The sequence below is a fragment of the Carcharodon carcharias genome, chromosome 22 (genome assembly GCF_017639515.1).
Source record: "Carcharodon carcharias isolate sCarCar2 chromosome 22, sCarCar2.pri, whole genome shotgun sequence".
NCBI classification, from domain to species: domain Eukaryota; kingdom Metazoa; phylum Chordata; class Chondrichthyes; order Lamniformes; family Lamnidae; genus Carcharodon; species Carcharodon carcharias.
In genome coordinates this window covers 21,300,245-21,314,768 of record NC_054488.1, presented here as the reverse complement: position 1 = coordinate 21,314,768, position 14,524 = coordinate 21,300,245, and the positions used below count along the sequence as shown (strand labels likewise).

At 43.9% G+C, this 14,524-nt stretch overlaps 1 protein-coding gene across 7 annotated transcripts in view; it reads right to left on the bottom strand.

Moving 5' to 3' along the window:
- LOC121293715 (caskin-2-like) overlaps window positions 1–14,524 on the bottom strand; it is a 296,419-nt gene that overhangs the window by 37,591 nt on the left and 244,304 nt on the right. For all 7 annotated transcript variants that reach the window (XM_041216912.1, XM_041216911.1, XM_041216913.1 and 4 more), the window contains 2 exons: window positions 10,933–11,050; window positions 4,674–4,883 (listed from right to left, as the gene is read on the bottom strand). In XM_041216912.1, the coding sequence (XP_041072846.1) occupies window positions 4,674–4,883; window positions 10,933–11,050 (328 nt within the window). The remainder of the gene's footprint in view (window positions 1–4,673; window positions 4,884–10,932; window positions 11,051–14,524) is intronic.

The following is a 14,524-nucleotide window of genomic DNA, read 5'->3' as shown; positions in this document are numbered from 1 at the left end:
AACTATTGTCTCCGAGGATCACCTGCCTGATCAGCAAGTCCACTATAGACTGGGAATTGAGTCTGAAAATAATTTTGATCACCCCGCTTTCATTGGCTCATTGTCCAGCTCTAACTAAATCTGTGATGCATCTTGAGGCATTTTCCCATGCTAAGTGTGCTATATAAATGCAAGTTGTTGTTGTATCAATTGGTACTAAATTATATCAAGCACATATACTTGTAAATGCTGTTTAAGTATAACATTAAGCCAAGAAGGGACCCTTTCAAGTGTTAGGAAACTTCTACTGGAGCGTTTTCTTAGGCACCTTCTGGTCTGTACAGCTTTGTACAATCCTCATGACAATGTCATCTACAAGGACACGGAGGTGATTTACTCTTCTGATTGAAGAGAGAGACAGACAGACGGATAGGCAGAGTGGTAGAATATAATAAAGATAACTGAAGAAATGAGAGATGCAGACAGAACACCATTGAACAAGATGAGACAGAATGCAAAAAGATTGCAATAAATTTGAAACCAACTAAGGAAGCGAGGTTGAGGAGTTGTGGGTAGAGGGAGCAGGGGTTAGTGTCAAAATAACTTGACTTCTCTCCATGTTAATTATCACCAAACATTGACATTATTTGAGCGTTCTTGGCACTTTAAGTGGACCAGGTTTCTGCAACTTTTTGTCAGTATTGTAAAGATAGTACAGCTGGATAGAGTGGGTCTCCATTGCACTGCACATGCTGGAGGATAGAAAGGGGGAGGGGATGGTGGTGACTGTGTTGGTAATGCTCCTGATCGCAATATGGCCTTCTGGCTCCTCCATGTTCCTCCAACTCTGGCCTCTTGTGAATCCACCACCCCCTTCGTCCCATCATTGGTGGTCATGCTTTCAGCTGTCTGCTGCACTCAACTCTGGAATTCCCTCCATAACGGTCTCCGCCTCTCTACTTCTCTCTCCTACTTAAAACCCATCTCTTTGGCAAAACTTTTGGTTGCTCTATCTCATTGTCTCCTTTGAATTTGAGTCAATTTTTGTCCAAATACTTTCCTGTCTTGTGTCTTGGATATTTTACTACTTTAAGTGCACTATTTAAACAGCAAACAATTTTCTTTAACTTGTTCTAACATCCCAGGGTGCTTCATGGGAGTATAATCAAACTACATTTGACAATATGCCACATAAGGAGACATCAGGACAGATGGCCAAAATTTTGGTCAATAAGGTAAATTTTTATGGGTTGATTTAAAGGAGGAAAGAGAGAGAGAGAGAGGGAGAGAGAGAGAGGGAGACAGATAGACAGAGAGAGGTTTTGTCTGGGAATTCCACAGCTTTAGGGCCTGATATATATATGCAAGCTATTGTTGTACACCGATGGGAGACTAGAGCAGTGTCAACCCAAGTTTATGTTCAGCAGTTTAGATTGCTGGGTGCCAGCCTGTCACAGTCAGGGTAGGGACTTGGCACTGGGAGAGGGAGTGGTGAAAAGTTCAGGGGCTTGGTCTCTCTGTTTGGGATGGTGCAGAGAGCTACCGAAATTAGGCAAAAAGAACATTTAAAAATTGCACACAAATACTGGGTGTGTAAAGTGGATGTCCACTGCTGCTCTAGTCTATAGCCAGCTCGCTGCAGGGTCAGGAATAAGCAAGTATGATGCTTAACAGCATCTGGGTTGATTGAGTGTTGGTGGAAAGCTGTGCTGGTGAATACTCGTAAGACACACTGGTCAGGCCATTTCTTACCATAGATAAGAAGTGATGTGTTTGTAAACTACTCCAATGCTGTCCTGGCCAGCCTCCTCCCACATTCTACCCACAGTAAACATTTACTCATCCAAATCTTGGCTGCCTGTATCTTAACTTGGACAAGCCTGCTTCACCCCTCATCCCTATGCTCGATGTCCTACACTGGCTCCCAGTCCAGCAATGCCACAATCGTAAATTCCTGTGTTCAAACTCCTGCACAGCCTCCTCCCTTCCTATCTCTATTACCTCCACCCTCTATGATATCTGTGCTCCTCCAATTTTTGCATCGTGCGCGTTCTCTATTTCCTTTGCTCCATTGTTGGTGACCACACCTTCAGCTGCCAGGTTCCCAAGCTCTGAATTTGCTCATTAGACATACTCCACTTTACACATCCAGTATTTGTGTGCAATTTTTAAATGTTCTTTCTCCTCCCATTAAGTTGCTTCTTAAAACTTTCTTCGTCTAAGCTTCCAGTCACCTGTCTCAATATCTTATTATGTGGCTTCCTGTCAAAAGTTGTCTGATAATGCCTTGGAACCTTTGGACAGTTCACTACATTACAGGTGCTATATAAATGTAACATGTTGTTGTGATCACTGCAGCAGAGCCACCAAACACCAAACCACTGCAAATGCAACCGTCACTTTATTTATTTATTCATTCACAGGATGTGGGTGTCGCTGGCTCGGCCATCATTTGTTCCCCATCCCTAGTTGCCCTTGAGAAGGTGGTGGTGAGCTGCCTTCTTGAATCATTGTAGTTCATGTGGTGTAGGTGCACCCGCAGTGCTGTTAGGGAGGGAGATCCAGGACTTTGACCCAGCGACCGTGAAGGGACGGTGATATATTTCCAAATCAGGATGGTATGCGGCTTGGAGGGGAACTTGCAGACAGTGGTGTTCCCATGCATCTGCTGCCCTTGTTCTTCTAGATGGTAGAGGTCATGGGTTTGGAAAGTGCTGTTGAAGGAGTCTTGGTGAGTTGCTGCAGTGCATCGTGTAGATGGTACACACTGCTGCCACTGTGCATCGGTGGTGGAGAGAGTGAATGCCTGTGGATGGGGTGTCAATTAAGTGGGCTGCTTTGTCCTGGATGGTGTTGAGCTTTTTGAGTGTTGTGGGAGCTGCACTCATCCAGGCAAGTGGAGAGTATTCCATCACACTCCTGAATTGTGCCTTGTAGATGGTGGACAAGCTTTGGTGAGACAGGTGGTGAGTGAAAGGCTGGATGTTAACAGAAGACTACTGTAGATGCTGCCATGAAACATTCCTTCCAGGCAGAGTATTGAATGAGAAGATCCTGGAACAATTTAGGAAACAATCACATGCCCAATGGAGAGGCAAGATCTTTCTGGATAGATGTATTTCAAATGGCCGATTGGTCTTCCTCATTTGTATTCATTTTATGATCATAAGCCATCTTATATCCATTCCTTCCTGTGACTGCACTGCCCTCAGTCTTTCTAACCACCAGTTCCTGATGTGCATCAACTCTTTCAACCTAGTTGGTGTCTTGGGCAAAGGGCAATGAGGATTGAGCAATGTGCTACTGAACATCGGGTAGGCAATTCGGTTAGCAGGCAATGTGTCTTTTGCAATGTCCTTCTCCAAGGTTTCTCAATGGAAGCAAAAATAGATATGTCTCTCACAAGGCTCTCAAAGACGACCCAAAAAGTAAGAGTCTTATATTAATCCATACAAATATTCACTGTTAATATAGGGAAGCAGAGGAGGATGACTTTGCAAACACTGCTCCAGACTCTGGGCCTCACCCATTAGGAACATATGCTGAGAATTAAGGCAGAAAACTACTCAAGCCACCCCACCATCACCCTCTACTTTTTTCTGTTTTTCTGTCTATCCATTTTGTCAGTTGGAAAGTTGGGATAGGTGAGTATGTCCAGCATGAGCTTGGCCAGGAGGGGCAGCAAAACTCCATACTAGGTGCGCAGCTTCCAAAAACGACTCCTGGTGTCTTGTGGAATCATGCTGTCAGTAGTTTAATGGGGAGAGTGCTCCCCAGTGATGTTATGGCTGTTTGTGGTACAGCTCTGGACTGTGGGGCATCAGCAAAGCTCCACAGAGCACTGGGCACTGACTGTAACTCCAGTCATTATGCTGGGCATTAGCACTAACTGTGCCAGGTTTCTTTTAATGGTGGGGGATACTGGGGTGAGTGGAGGACAGGGGAATATATACATAAGGCAAACAACTAAATGCAGATAGCAGACAGTGTTAAACAGCATGACTGACAGCAGTGAAGTGTTTTGAGTGGTCGCCATAGCGATGGCAAGTGATGGGTCAATAATATAAAGGCCATTCAGTGCTGAAGCCACATGAGATGCACTGGACAGGAACACGAATTCACCACAAAGCTCCAGAACACACAGTGTGAACAGCTTATAGCCAAAAAACATATTTATATACAATTTGGTGTGCAGTTCATATAATGTACATATGCTTTGTAGTTTATATAATCAGTAGAGTGGATTATGATTGCTGGTTTCCCAACATACTGATCCATAATTAACATGTTTGAGTCACATCAGAATGATTTCATATGAGAGAAAATATTTTGTCTGGTGGGGCTGTCCAGAACAAGGGGACAGAACTTTAAAAGCTGGGTTGGTTAGGGGTAATACAGGAAGCACTTCTTCACACAAAGGATAGTGGAAATCTGGAGCTCGGGGTCATTAGAAAATTTCAAAAACAGGTTTGATAGATTTTTGTTGGGTAAGGATTACTGAAGCAATGTGGATAAATGGTGTTAAGATAGGGATCAGCCATTGATCTAATTGAATAGCAGAACATGCTCAAGGGGCTGAAAGGCCTCCTCCTGTTCCTAGGTTCTTTTCTATGTTTGTTGAATAAGAAGTTCTTCTGAAGACAATTTGAGAACATAAAGGCACACCCCTTCTTTTGGCCTGAACCCTGATTTACCTGTGGAATTTTCACTACTGTCAGTGTTGTGATTGCTCCTGCTGAAGCCGGGATTGTTGAAGGTGCGATGGGCAGGCAGTGTCTGCGAGTACATCTGTTGGTAGAGCTGGTAAGCATCGTCTGTTTGCGAGGAGGTCAAGGTACTCTGGTGGGTCTTGAGGAACCCCTGACGTTGATGGGGAGGCACTGATGCGTGGCGAGTGAGGGTGCCTATGGACAAAGAGGGCACAACAAGCAACCTGATTAGACCTTCATCTTTTACTCAACTCTCCACAGTATTGTCAGTCCGATGACACTTCAGTCTATAATATCGTCACTTGGCCAATTTTCTCCTATCATCTCCTGAAGGCCATGGGCCTTGCTAGGATATGGTCCCTTGTGTGCTGGGCATGTTCCTCACTCAAGTGACCATTCTTCATGATAGCATTGGCAGGCGCTCAACTATGAAGGGCATCACAGGTGAACCTAGCCCTAAGCTCCTCCCACAACCACACAGGTGCATGCTGGAGCAGGAATGATCAAAAGCAGGAAGCCAGAGGTATTGAGGCCAATTGAGATCAGCTAATTTAATCACAGAATGGGAGTCAACCCTGGGAAATATAGGTTGTGTAGCTTAGTTCTAAAGCCCCCCTTAGTGCTGTCACAAGGAAGGTTATTGGGATCTATCTAAGAGAGAATTTGCATATTGAAAATTTCTTGTTCACTGGTTAATGCTTTTGACCTGAGCCAATTTATCTGCTTATTCAATTATAGTGCTCTTCATCAATGTCTATCCTGCACTTTACAAAGGAGTCACCTATTAGGAACCTGTTTTTGGAGTTTTGCAAAAGATGCTGGGTGTTTTCTTCTTTTGCTCGTTCCTCCTCCATCTTGGCTGCCTCTGTACTGGCTTAAAATATGTTACATCCATAACTCTTCCAACTTGCATGGATGCTGCCCGAATATTTCCAATGTTTTCTGTTCTCATCAGATTTCTAGCAACCACAGTATTTTGCTTTTGTCCTGCAAAAATATACGTGGCTTAGACATTCTTTCCCCTTTAAGAACTCTGAGAACGACCAGGTAAAGCAAGACGACCTCTTCAAGTCCTGGAAGACCCTAAATAAAATCTGAAATCAATGGCCCGCAATGAAAATGAAAAGCCTTAATAGACATCTCTCTCAGTGGAGGTGGTGGGGAAGAGAACCAGGAGGGAGGGTTAGATGGAAAATCAAAGGCATTCCCATCCTGTCCTCCTCCTCAGTTCATTATCTCAAAGTGACATGTAATCATCGAGTTTACTTTTCAAGCCATCACCATGTGAGGAATCTCATAGCCCACATGCCCAGGGCCTTTGTTTCCAGGGAAATATTCACCTCTGTATTCATGCCTCACTGGAAATGTAAACATTTTCAAATCTGCAAAAGACACTCCATTCCCCCATGTAATCTCATTACTTTTGTCAGTGACCCTGCTGTGAATAAAAGGCTCTGTTACTTCACATGGGCCACAGGCAGTCCAGTGTCCTTTTCATAGAGGAACACGCTCCAATGATCCCACTGAGTGCAGTTCCCTTGGAAGCATTGTCTGTGCTGAACGCCTTCTAATCAGTGCCTGTCAGTGTGGGAACTTCATCTACTTCATGACCAGACCTTTGAAGTGAACTAAATTGTTCCATTCATCAATGGCTTTAACTAACATCCAGTGCCTTGGTCAGGGTTCAACTGGATCTTTGGTCTGCCTGCCAAGTGAAGAAATATTTTCATTTATTTGTCTCCTGTGCTCATTTTCTTAAAAAGGTTTTTCAGCTTCTCCTTACTAATTCCATTATAGATCCTCAACAGAGAGAAAACAGATAATGCTGGAGAAACTTAGAAGTCTGACAGCATCTGTGGAGAGCAAAGCAGAGTTGACGTTTCAAGTCCTTATGACCCTTCTTTAGATCCTCAACAACTGTGACTCACTGATAAGGTGATCAAGACTCCTGTTCCCAATGTCCTGCCATTGACGCTCTGTAAATCTGCATCTTTCAGTATGATTTCTGGCTTCCCCACTTCTGGTCACATCATTTGTATAGCACCCCAATGGACCAACCTCCTTCCCATCGATTTTTATATAAAATTTCAAAGGATCAATCCCTCTCCATTCACCCTTGTCATATAAAATTTCAACTGATGAAGAACCCTTTCACATTCATTCCCAATAAGAGGAATCCCAAAAGAATGGCCCTTCCCATTTGCTACCAATACACAGCAATCCTATGAACCTACCCCTTTCCCATTCAGTCCAACTGCAAAATCTCAGTAAACCAACAGTATTTTTCCATTTACTCCCATTGTCCAAAATTCACTGGACTCAACACTTACAATTCAATTTCATTGCACTGAATCCCAATGACTGCTGTCTCCCATTCGGAAAGGTATCGCAAAAGACAAAAGCTCGTCCCATTTAACTTAGTCTGCACAACCCTAATTGATCAATTCCCTTCCCATTCAGACCCACTATTTACAATCCCAATGGATCAACTCTCCTCCCCAGTCAATCAGATTACACAGAAATCATCAAATATTTGTAGTTTTCCCCAACATTTCTCTCCTCCTCTCCCGGAGGTGCAGATCCTCGCTGGGATACAGTTCTACAGGTGTTTTCACCCCTCTTCTATCTTGCCTGAGTGGCTATTTTCCACCATGAGCATGGAGTGGCAATATCACAGGCCACTCAGGCATCGGAACTGAGGCTAAAATTGTCCATGCCTGAAATGCACACACATTCACTTTGTAGAAGGTGCCATTGCCTGAAATTCAAATGGAAATCTCCAAATGGCTCAGAAAGTGAGCATAATCAAAGGTCTGGATTTTCCTGGAGTCAGGACAACTCCGGAGTCTTTTAAAAATGGCAGATGGGCCCCAATTCCCGGATTCCCACCCCCACTCCTGGAATCAGCAATATTTGCAAGTGCGGGATAAGGATGCAGGTAATGGTGAACCTTTTTTGGCCTGGGCTCTGAGCCAAGCATGTATAATAAGGATAATTGGAAGCCCACATGGCCAAAGCAGGAGCTCAGCAGGGATTCTGTCTTGACAAGTGAAGTGAATTGTTGACTTTGCTGAATTGACATCATTAAGTGATTATAATAAGTTGTTCTTTCTGAGATTTTTTTTGTCATTGTCTCAATGTTTTGGGGCAAGATTAAGAGGTGGGAAGCCTCTGTTATTGAGGGTTGTTATTAAGGGTTATGGGGAAAAGGCAGGAAAGTGGAGTTGAGGATTATGATCTCATTGAATGGCGGAGCAGACTCTTTGGGCCGAATGGCCTGCTTCTGCTCCTATGATTATGGTCTTATGGTCACCAAGAGCAATGAGATAAATAATCAGATAATATAATTCAATACATGCTGGTGTTTGAGTTGGCTAATCACAGCCAGAGTTTCTGCTTCTTAACACTATTCAGAGATCCAGAGATCAAATGCTAGAAAGTGCACAGATGTAAACGTGAGGAATAAGATCAGGAATGGTTGAAACAACATTACATTGACAGTAACTATCTAGGTGCCATGTTCAGCTTGGCTCAGTTGGTTGCACTCTTGCCTCCAAGTCAGAAGGTTATAGATTCAAGACTCATTCCAGAGTCTTGAGCACAGAACCTAGGCTTACACTCCAGTGCCATACAGAGGGGGCACTGCATTGTTGGAGGTGCCATCTTTAGGATGAGATGTTAAACCAAGGCTAATTTTCCCTTGATACAAACTCAGTGCCAACTCATGCCCCCACCACTCCCCATGGCCCCTCATGCATTCCATGCCAACTCATGCCCCCACCACTCCCCATGGCCCCTCATGCACTCCATGCCAACTCATGCCCCCACCACTCCCCATGGCCCCTCATGCACTCCATGCCAACTCATGCCCCCTGCCAACTCAATGCCAATTCAGACCTCTTCCAATCCTATTCTCCCAGTATGCACTATATACATAACCAATGAGCCATATAACAACAGCAAATGAGAAAAAAACACCCATTCAGAAATGTTCTTTGAAAAAAAATTGTTGTTCCTATAACCCTATAAAACAGTCAGTCAGGCAAACCATTAAATTATCAATAACAGAGGCTTCACACTTCTTAATCTTGCCCCAAAACATTGAGACAATGACAAAAAAAATCTCCAGTTGTTTCCGGCCCAAGTTTCTCACACTCAAACTGAATGCTAAATTCTACCATATTACGGTTACTGTTTCCTAGGGGATCCTTTACTCTGAGATCATTTATTAAACCTGCCTCAATACACATTACCAGATCCAAGGTAGCCTGATCCCTACATATTGTTCTAAGAAACTGTCCCAAATATACTCTATGAATTCTTGCTCGTGTCTACCTCTGCCTATTTGATTTTCCAAATCTACATGAAGATTAAAGTCACCCATGATAAATGTACTGCCTTTTTTACATGCTCTCATTATCTCCTGATTTATCTCCTACAGCACAGCTATTGTCAGGGGACCTATAGACTACTCCCACCAGTGTCTTCTTCCCCTTGTTATTTCTTACCTCCACCCACCTGGATTCTACATCTTCCAATCCAAGGTCCTTTTACTGTAAGTGACCACACTGTTTCTCTCACACTCTCTTGCTGTAAATGACCATGCTGTTTCTCTCACACTCTCTCACTGTAAATGACCACGCTGTTTCTCTCACAATCTCACCCTATAAATGACCACACTGTTTTTTTCACACTCTCACCCTGTAAATGACCACACTGTTTTTTTCACACTCTCACCCTGTAAATGGCCACACTTTTTTTCACACTCTCACCATGTAAATGACCACGCTGTTTCTCTCACACTCTCTCACTGTAAATGACCACGCTGTTTCTCTCACACTCTCACCCCGTAAATGACCACACTGTTTTTTTCACACTCTTACCCTGTAAATGACCATGCTGTTTCTCTCACACTCTCTCTCACTGTAAATGACCACGCTGTTTCTCTCACACTCTCACCCTGTAAATGACCATGCTGTTTCTCTCTTGGGATCTTGCTATTCACAAATTGGGTGCTGTGTTTCCTGTATTACAGCAGTGACTATATTTCATAAGTCCTTCATTTGCTGTAAAACTCATGGGGATGTCCTGAAGTCATGAAAGGTTCTACATAAATGCAACACTTTCGTCTATTTGAAAAGGAACCAATTTAGTGCAGGACTGACGAGCTGCCATGGGATGTGGCATGGAGACATGAATTGGCATGGAGGGTATGAAGGGCCATGGGCAGAGCTTGGGACATGAGGGATAGTGAGGGATGAGGGCTAGAGGGCTGAACCGCTTTTGTTACAACCAGGCAAAGCCCCAGAGAACTAAGGCAGGCCGTCTAACCAGCCCACCCCGCATTCGCCAAGCCCCTTGGCCACCTAGGATCTACTTCCAGGTCGATGGGCCCGACTCTATCCCATACCCACCTTCCCGGGATGAAAATCGTGTGATCCGGGGCCTTTTAAACCAAGGCTGGCCTGCCGAGTCGGGAAATTTCCCGACTCGAGCTATCTACTTCCGTAGCGAAAATCCAGCCAAAGAGATCAGGATCTATACATGCTAGTGTTTGAGTTGGCTAGTCACAGCCAGAGTTACTGCTTCTTAACACTATTCAGAGAGCCAGAGATCAACTGCTAGAAAGTGCGCAGATGTGAACCTGAGGTATAAGATTAGGAATGGTTGTAATACCATTACATTGATAGTAACTATCTAGGTGCCATGGACATGGCTCAGCTTGGCTCAGTTGGTAGCATTCTTGCTCCAAGTCAGAAGGTTCTGGATTCAAGACTCATTCCAGATCCTTGACCACAGAACCTAGGCGGACACTCCAGTGTACTAAGATACCTGAAACTTCTGAACCAGTCTTCCCAGAAATGAAAAAGATGCAAGACTAAACCTTTCCTTCAAACACTTTGGATACTGAAGTTATCAGTAAGCATCCATTTGTATAAAATATGTCCACCACTTACTCACCTTTACATTCCGTGTAGCCTCATAGAAAACAGTAGAACAGGAGGAGGCCATTCGGCCCCTTGGGCATGTTCCACCATTAAATTAGATCAAGGCTAATCTGCACCTCAACTCCATTATACGCCTCTGCTCAATGTCTCTTGATACCCTTAGTCAAAGAAAATCTATTGATCTCGGTCTGGAAGGCTCTAGTTGACCTGCCAGTATGCACAGTTTTTAGGAGAAGAGAGTTCCCTATCTCCTCCGTCCTTTGTGTGAAGATCACCCACCAGAATGACCCACTGACCTGATCTCCTGCTGATCACCTCAACAATGGATGGGGGGAAATAGCCAACACGGTCCGTGCCCTTCTGGCTGTCATGAATGTGGCCCTTCCAGCGGCCATCAGCATGCTGCTCCAGGACCTGTCACAGGGAGACAGTGACATACCGAGTTACTAAACATACACAGCATCAGTAGGACTTAGCAGCTCTGTCTGAACAGTAGAAGCTGAGGAAACGGCAGAGTGAGAATCTGATAGTGAAATAACCAAACTAGAGTATAAAAAATGCAGGGCCTGCTACTATATACACACATTCTAGTATTCTCTGTTACATACATACAGCTGGTTTCCTTATGGTATAAACAGGATCTGCTATTCTCTGTAATATACACAGGGTCTGATATTTCCAGTAATATACCCAGGGTCTGGTATTCCCAATAATATACCCAGGGCCAGCTATTCCCTATGATATACCCAAGGGGTGCTATTCCCTATACTATAAACAGGGCCTGCTATTCCCTATACTATACACAGGGGCTGCAATTCCCAGTAATATACACAGGGGCTGCGATTCCCAGTAATATACCCAGGAGTTGCTATTCCCAATAATACACCCAGGGGCTGCTATTCCGTATAATATACCCAGGGGCTGCTATTCCCTAAAATATACCCAGAAGCTGCTATTCCCAGTTACATACACAGGGGCTGCTATTCCCAATAATGTACACAGAGGCTGTTATTCCCTATGATATACATAGGGGCTGCGATTCCCACTAATATACACAGGGGCTATTATTCCCTATAATATACACAGGGGCTGCTGTTCCCTATAATATACACAGGGACTGATTTTCCCTATAATATACCCAGGGGCTGCTATTCCCTATACAATACACAAGGGCAGCAATTCCCTATAATATACCCCGGGGCTGCTATTCCCTATGGATTGATTTTCCCTATAATATACCCAGGGGCTGCTATTCTCTATGATATACACAGGGATTGATTTTCCCTGTAATATACCGAGGGGCTGCTATTCCCTATGATATACACAGGGATTGATTTTCCCTATAATATACCCAGGGGCTGCTATTCTCTATGATATACACAGGGGCTGTGATTCCCTATAATATACACAGGGTTTGTGATTCCCAGTAACATACACAGGGACTGCTATTCCCTATAGTACATTGGAGTTCCTATTCCCAATAATATACCCAGGGGCTGCGATTCCCCATAATAAACACAAGGGCTCCTATTCTCTATAATATATCCAGGGGCTGCTATTTCCTATAATATACCCAGGAGTTGCTATTCCCTCTAATAAACCCAGGGGCTGCTATTCCCTATACTATACACAGGGGCTGCTATTCTCTATACTAAACACAGGGGCTGCTATTCCCTATAATATACACAGGGACTGATTTTCCCCATAATATATACAGGGGCTGCTATTCCCTATACTATACACAGGGCCTGCTATTCTTATAGTATATTGGCGCTCCTATTCCCTATAATATACACAGGGGCTGCGATTCCCCATAATATACACAGGGGCTGTGGTTCCGGGTAATATACACAGGGGCTTCAATTCCCTATAATATACCCAGGGGCTGTGATTTCCTATAATATACATAGGGGCTGCGATTCCCAGTACTATACACAGGGGCTGTGATTCCGGGTAATATACACAGGGGCTTCAATTCCATATAATATACCCAGGGGCTGCTGTTCCCTATAGTATATACAGGGGCTGCGATTCCCTATAATATACCCATGGGCTGCTATTCCCTGTAATATACTTAGGAGCTGCTGTTCCAGTAATATACCCAGGAGTTGCTATTCCCAATAATATACACAGGGGTTGCTATTCCGTATAATATACCCAGGGGCTGCTATTCCCTATAATATACCCAGAAGCTGCTATTCCCAGTTATATACACAGGGGCTGCTATTCCCAATAATGTACACAGAGGCTGTTATTCCCTATGATATACATAGGGGCTGCGATTCCCACTAATGTACACAGGGACTATTATTCCCTATAATATACACAGGGGCTGCTATTCCCTATAGTATACTGGAGCTTCTATCCCCAATAATATACACAGGGGCTGCCATTCCCCATAATGTATACAGGGGCTGCGATTCCCAATAATATACCCAGGGGCTGCTGTTCCCTATAATATACACAGGGGCTCCTATTCTCTATAATATATCCAGGGGCTGCTATTCCCTCTAATAAACCCAGGGGCTGCTATTCCCTATACTATACACAGGGGCTGTTATTCTCTATATTAAACACAGGGGCTGCTATTCCCTATAATACACACAGGGACTGATTTTCCCTATAATATACCCAGGGGCTGCTGTTCCCTATAATATACACAGGGGCTCCTATTCTCTATAATATATCCAGGGGCTGCTATTCCCTCTAATAAACCCAGGGGCTGCTATTCCCTATACTATACACAGGGGCTGTTATTCTCTATATTAAACACAGGGGCTGCTATTCCCTATAATACACACAGGGACTGATTTTCCCTATAATATACCCAGGGGCTGCTATTGCCTATACTATACACAGGGGCAGCTATTCCCTATAATATACCCCGGGGCTGCTATTGCCTATACTATACACAGGGGCAGCTATTCCCTATAATATACCCAGGGGCTGCTATTCCCTATACTATACACAGGGGCTGCTATTCTCTATACCAAACACAGGGGCTGCTATTCCCTATGATATACACAGGGACTGATTTTCCCTATATACCCAGGGGCTGCTATTGCTTATACTATACACAAGGGCTGCAATTCTCCATAATGTACCCAGGGGCTGCTATTCCCTATAATATACCCAGGGGCTGCTATTCCCTATAACATACACAGGGGCTGCTATTCCCTATAACATACACAGGGGCTGTGATTCCCTATAATATACACAGAGGTTGTGATTCCCAGTAACATACACAGGGGCTGCTGTTTCCTATAATATATCATGGAGCTCCTATTCCCAATAATATACAAAGGGGCTCCGATTCCCAATAATATACCCAGGGGCTGCTGTTCCCTATAACATACACAGGGACTCCTATTCTCTAATATATATCCAGGGGCTGCTATTCCCTATAATATACCCAGAAGCTGCTATTCCCAGTTATATACACAGGGGCTGCTATTTCCCATAATTTACACAGGGGCTGCTATTCCCTATGTTATTTATAGATGTTGCTATTCCCTATGGTCAGCATATTGTTGGATCTCCAGGCATTTCACTTCTCAGCACATGTACTTTATCTTCCAAATTTGTCTTTAGCCTTGAGCTGTTGAAATGCTGCATTCTTGACTTTGATTCAAGGTTGAGGGGTTATTAAAAATGTTCTTTCCAGCATTGGTGGATGGCATAGTCATCCTTAAGAGAAACACCATCCTGTGAATGGAGAAGATTTTGCCCATTTGACATTAGTCTATAAATGGCCCTGGTGGCTTCAAAAAAACTTTGCATGTGATGATGGGATCTTGGGCTGTTCTGCCAGGCAATGAAGGCTGCACATTTTTATTCTAGGAAGTTACATATTTCAGTATTGCTTCTGCTGAACCAGTCCTGGTGATG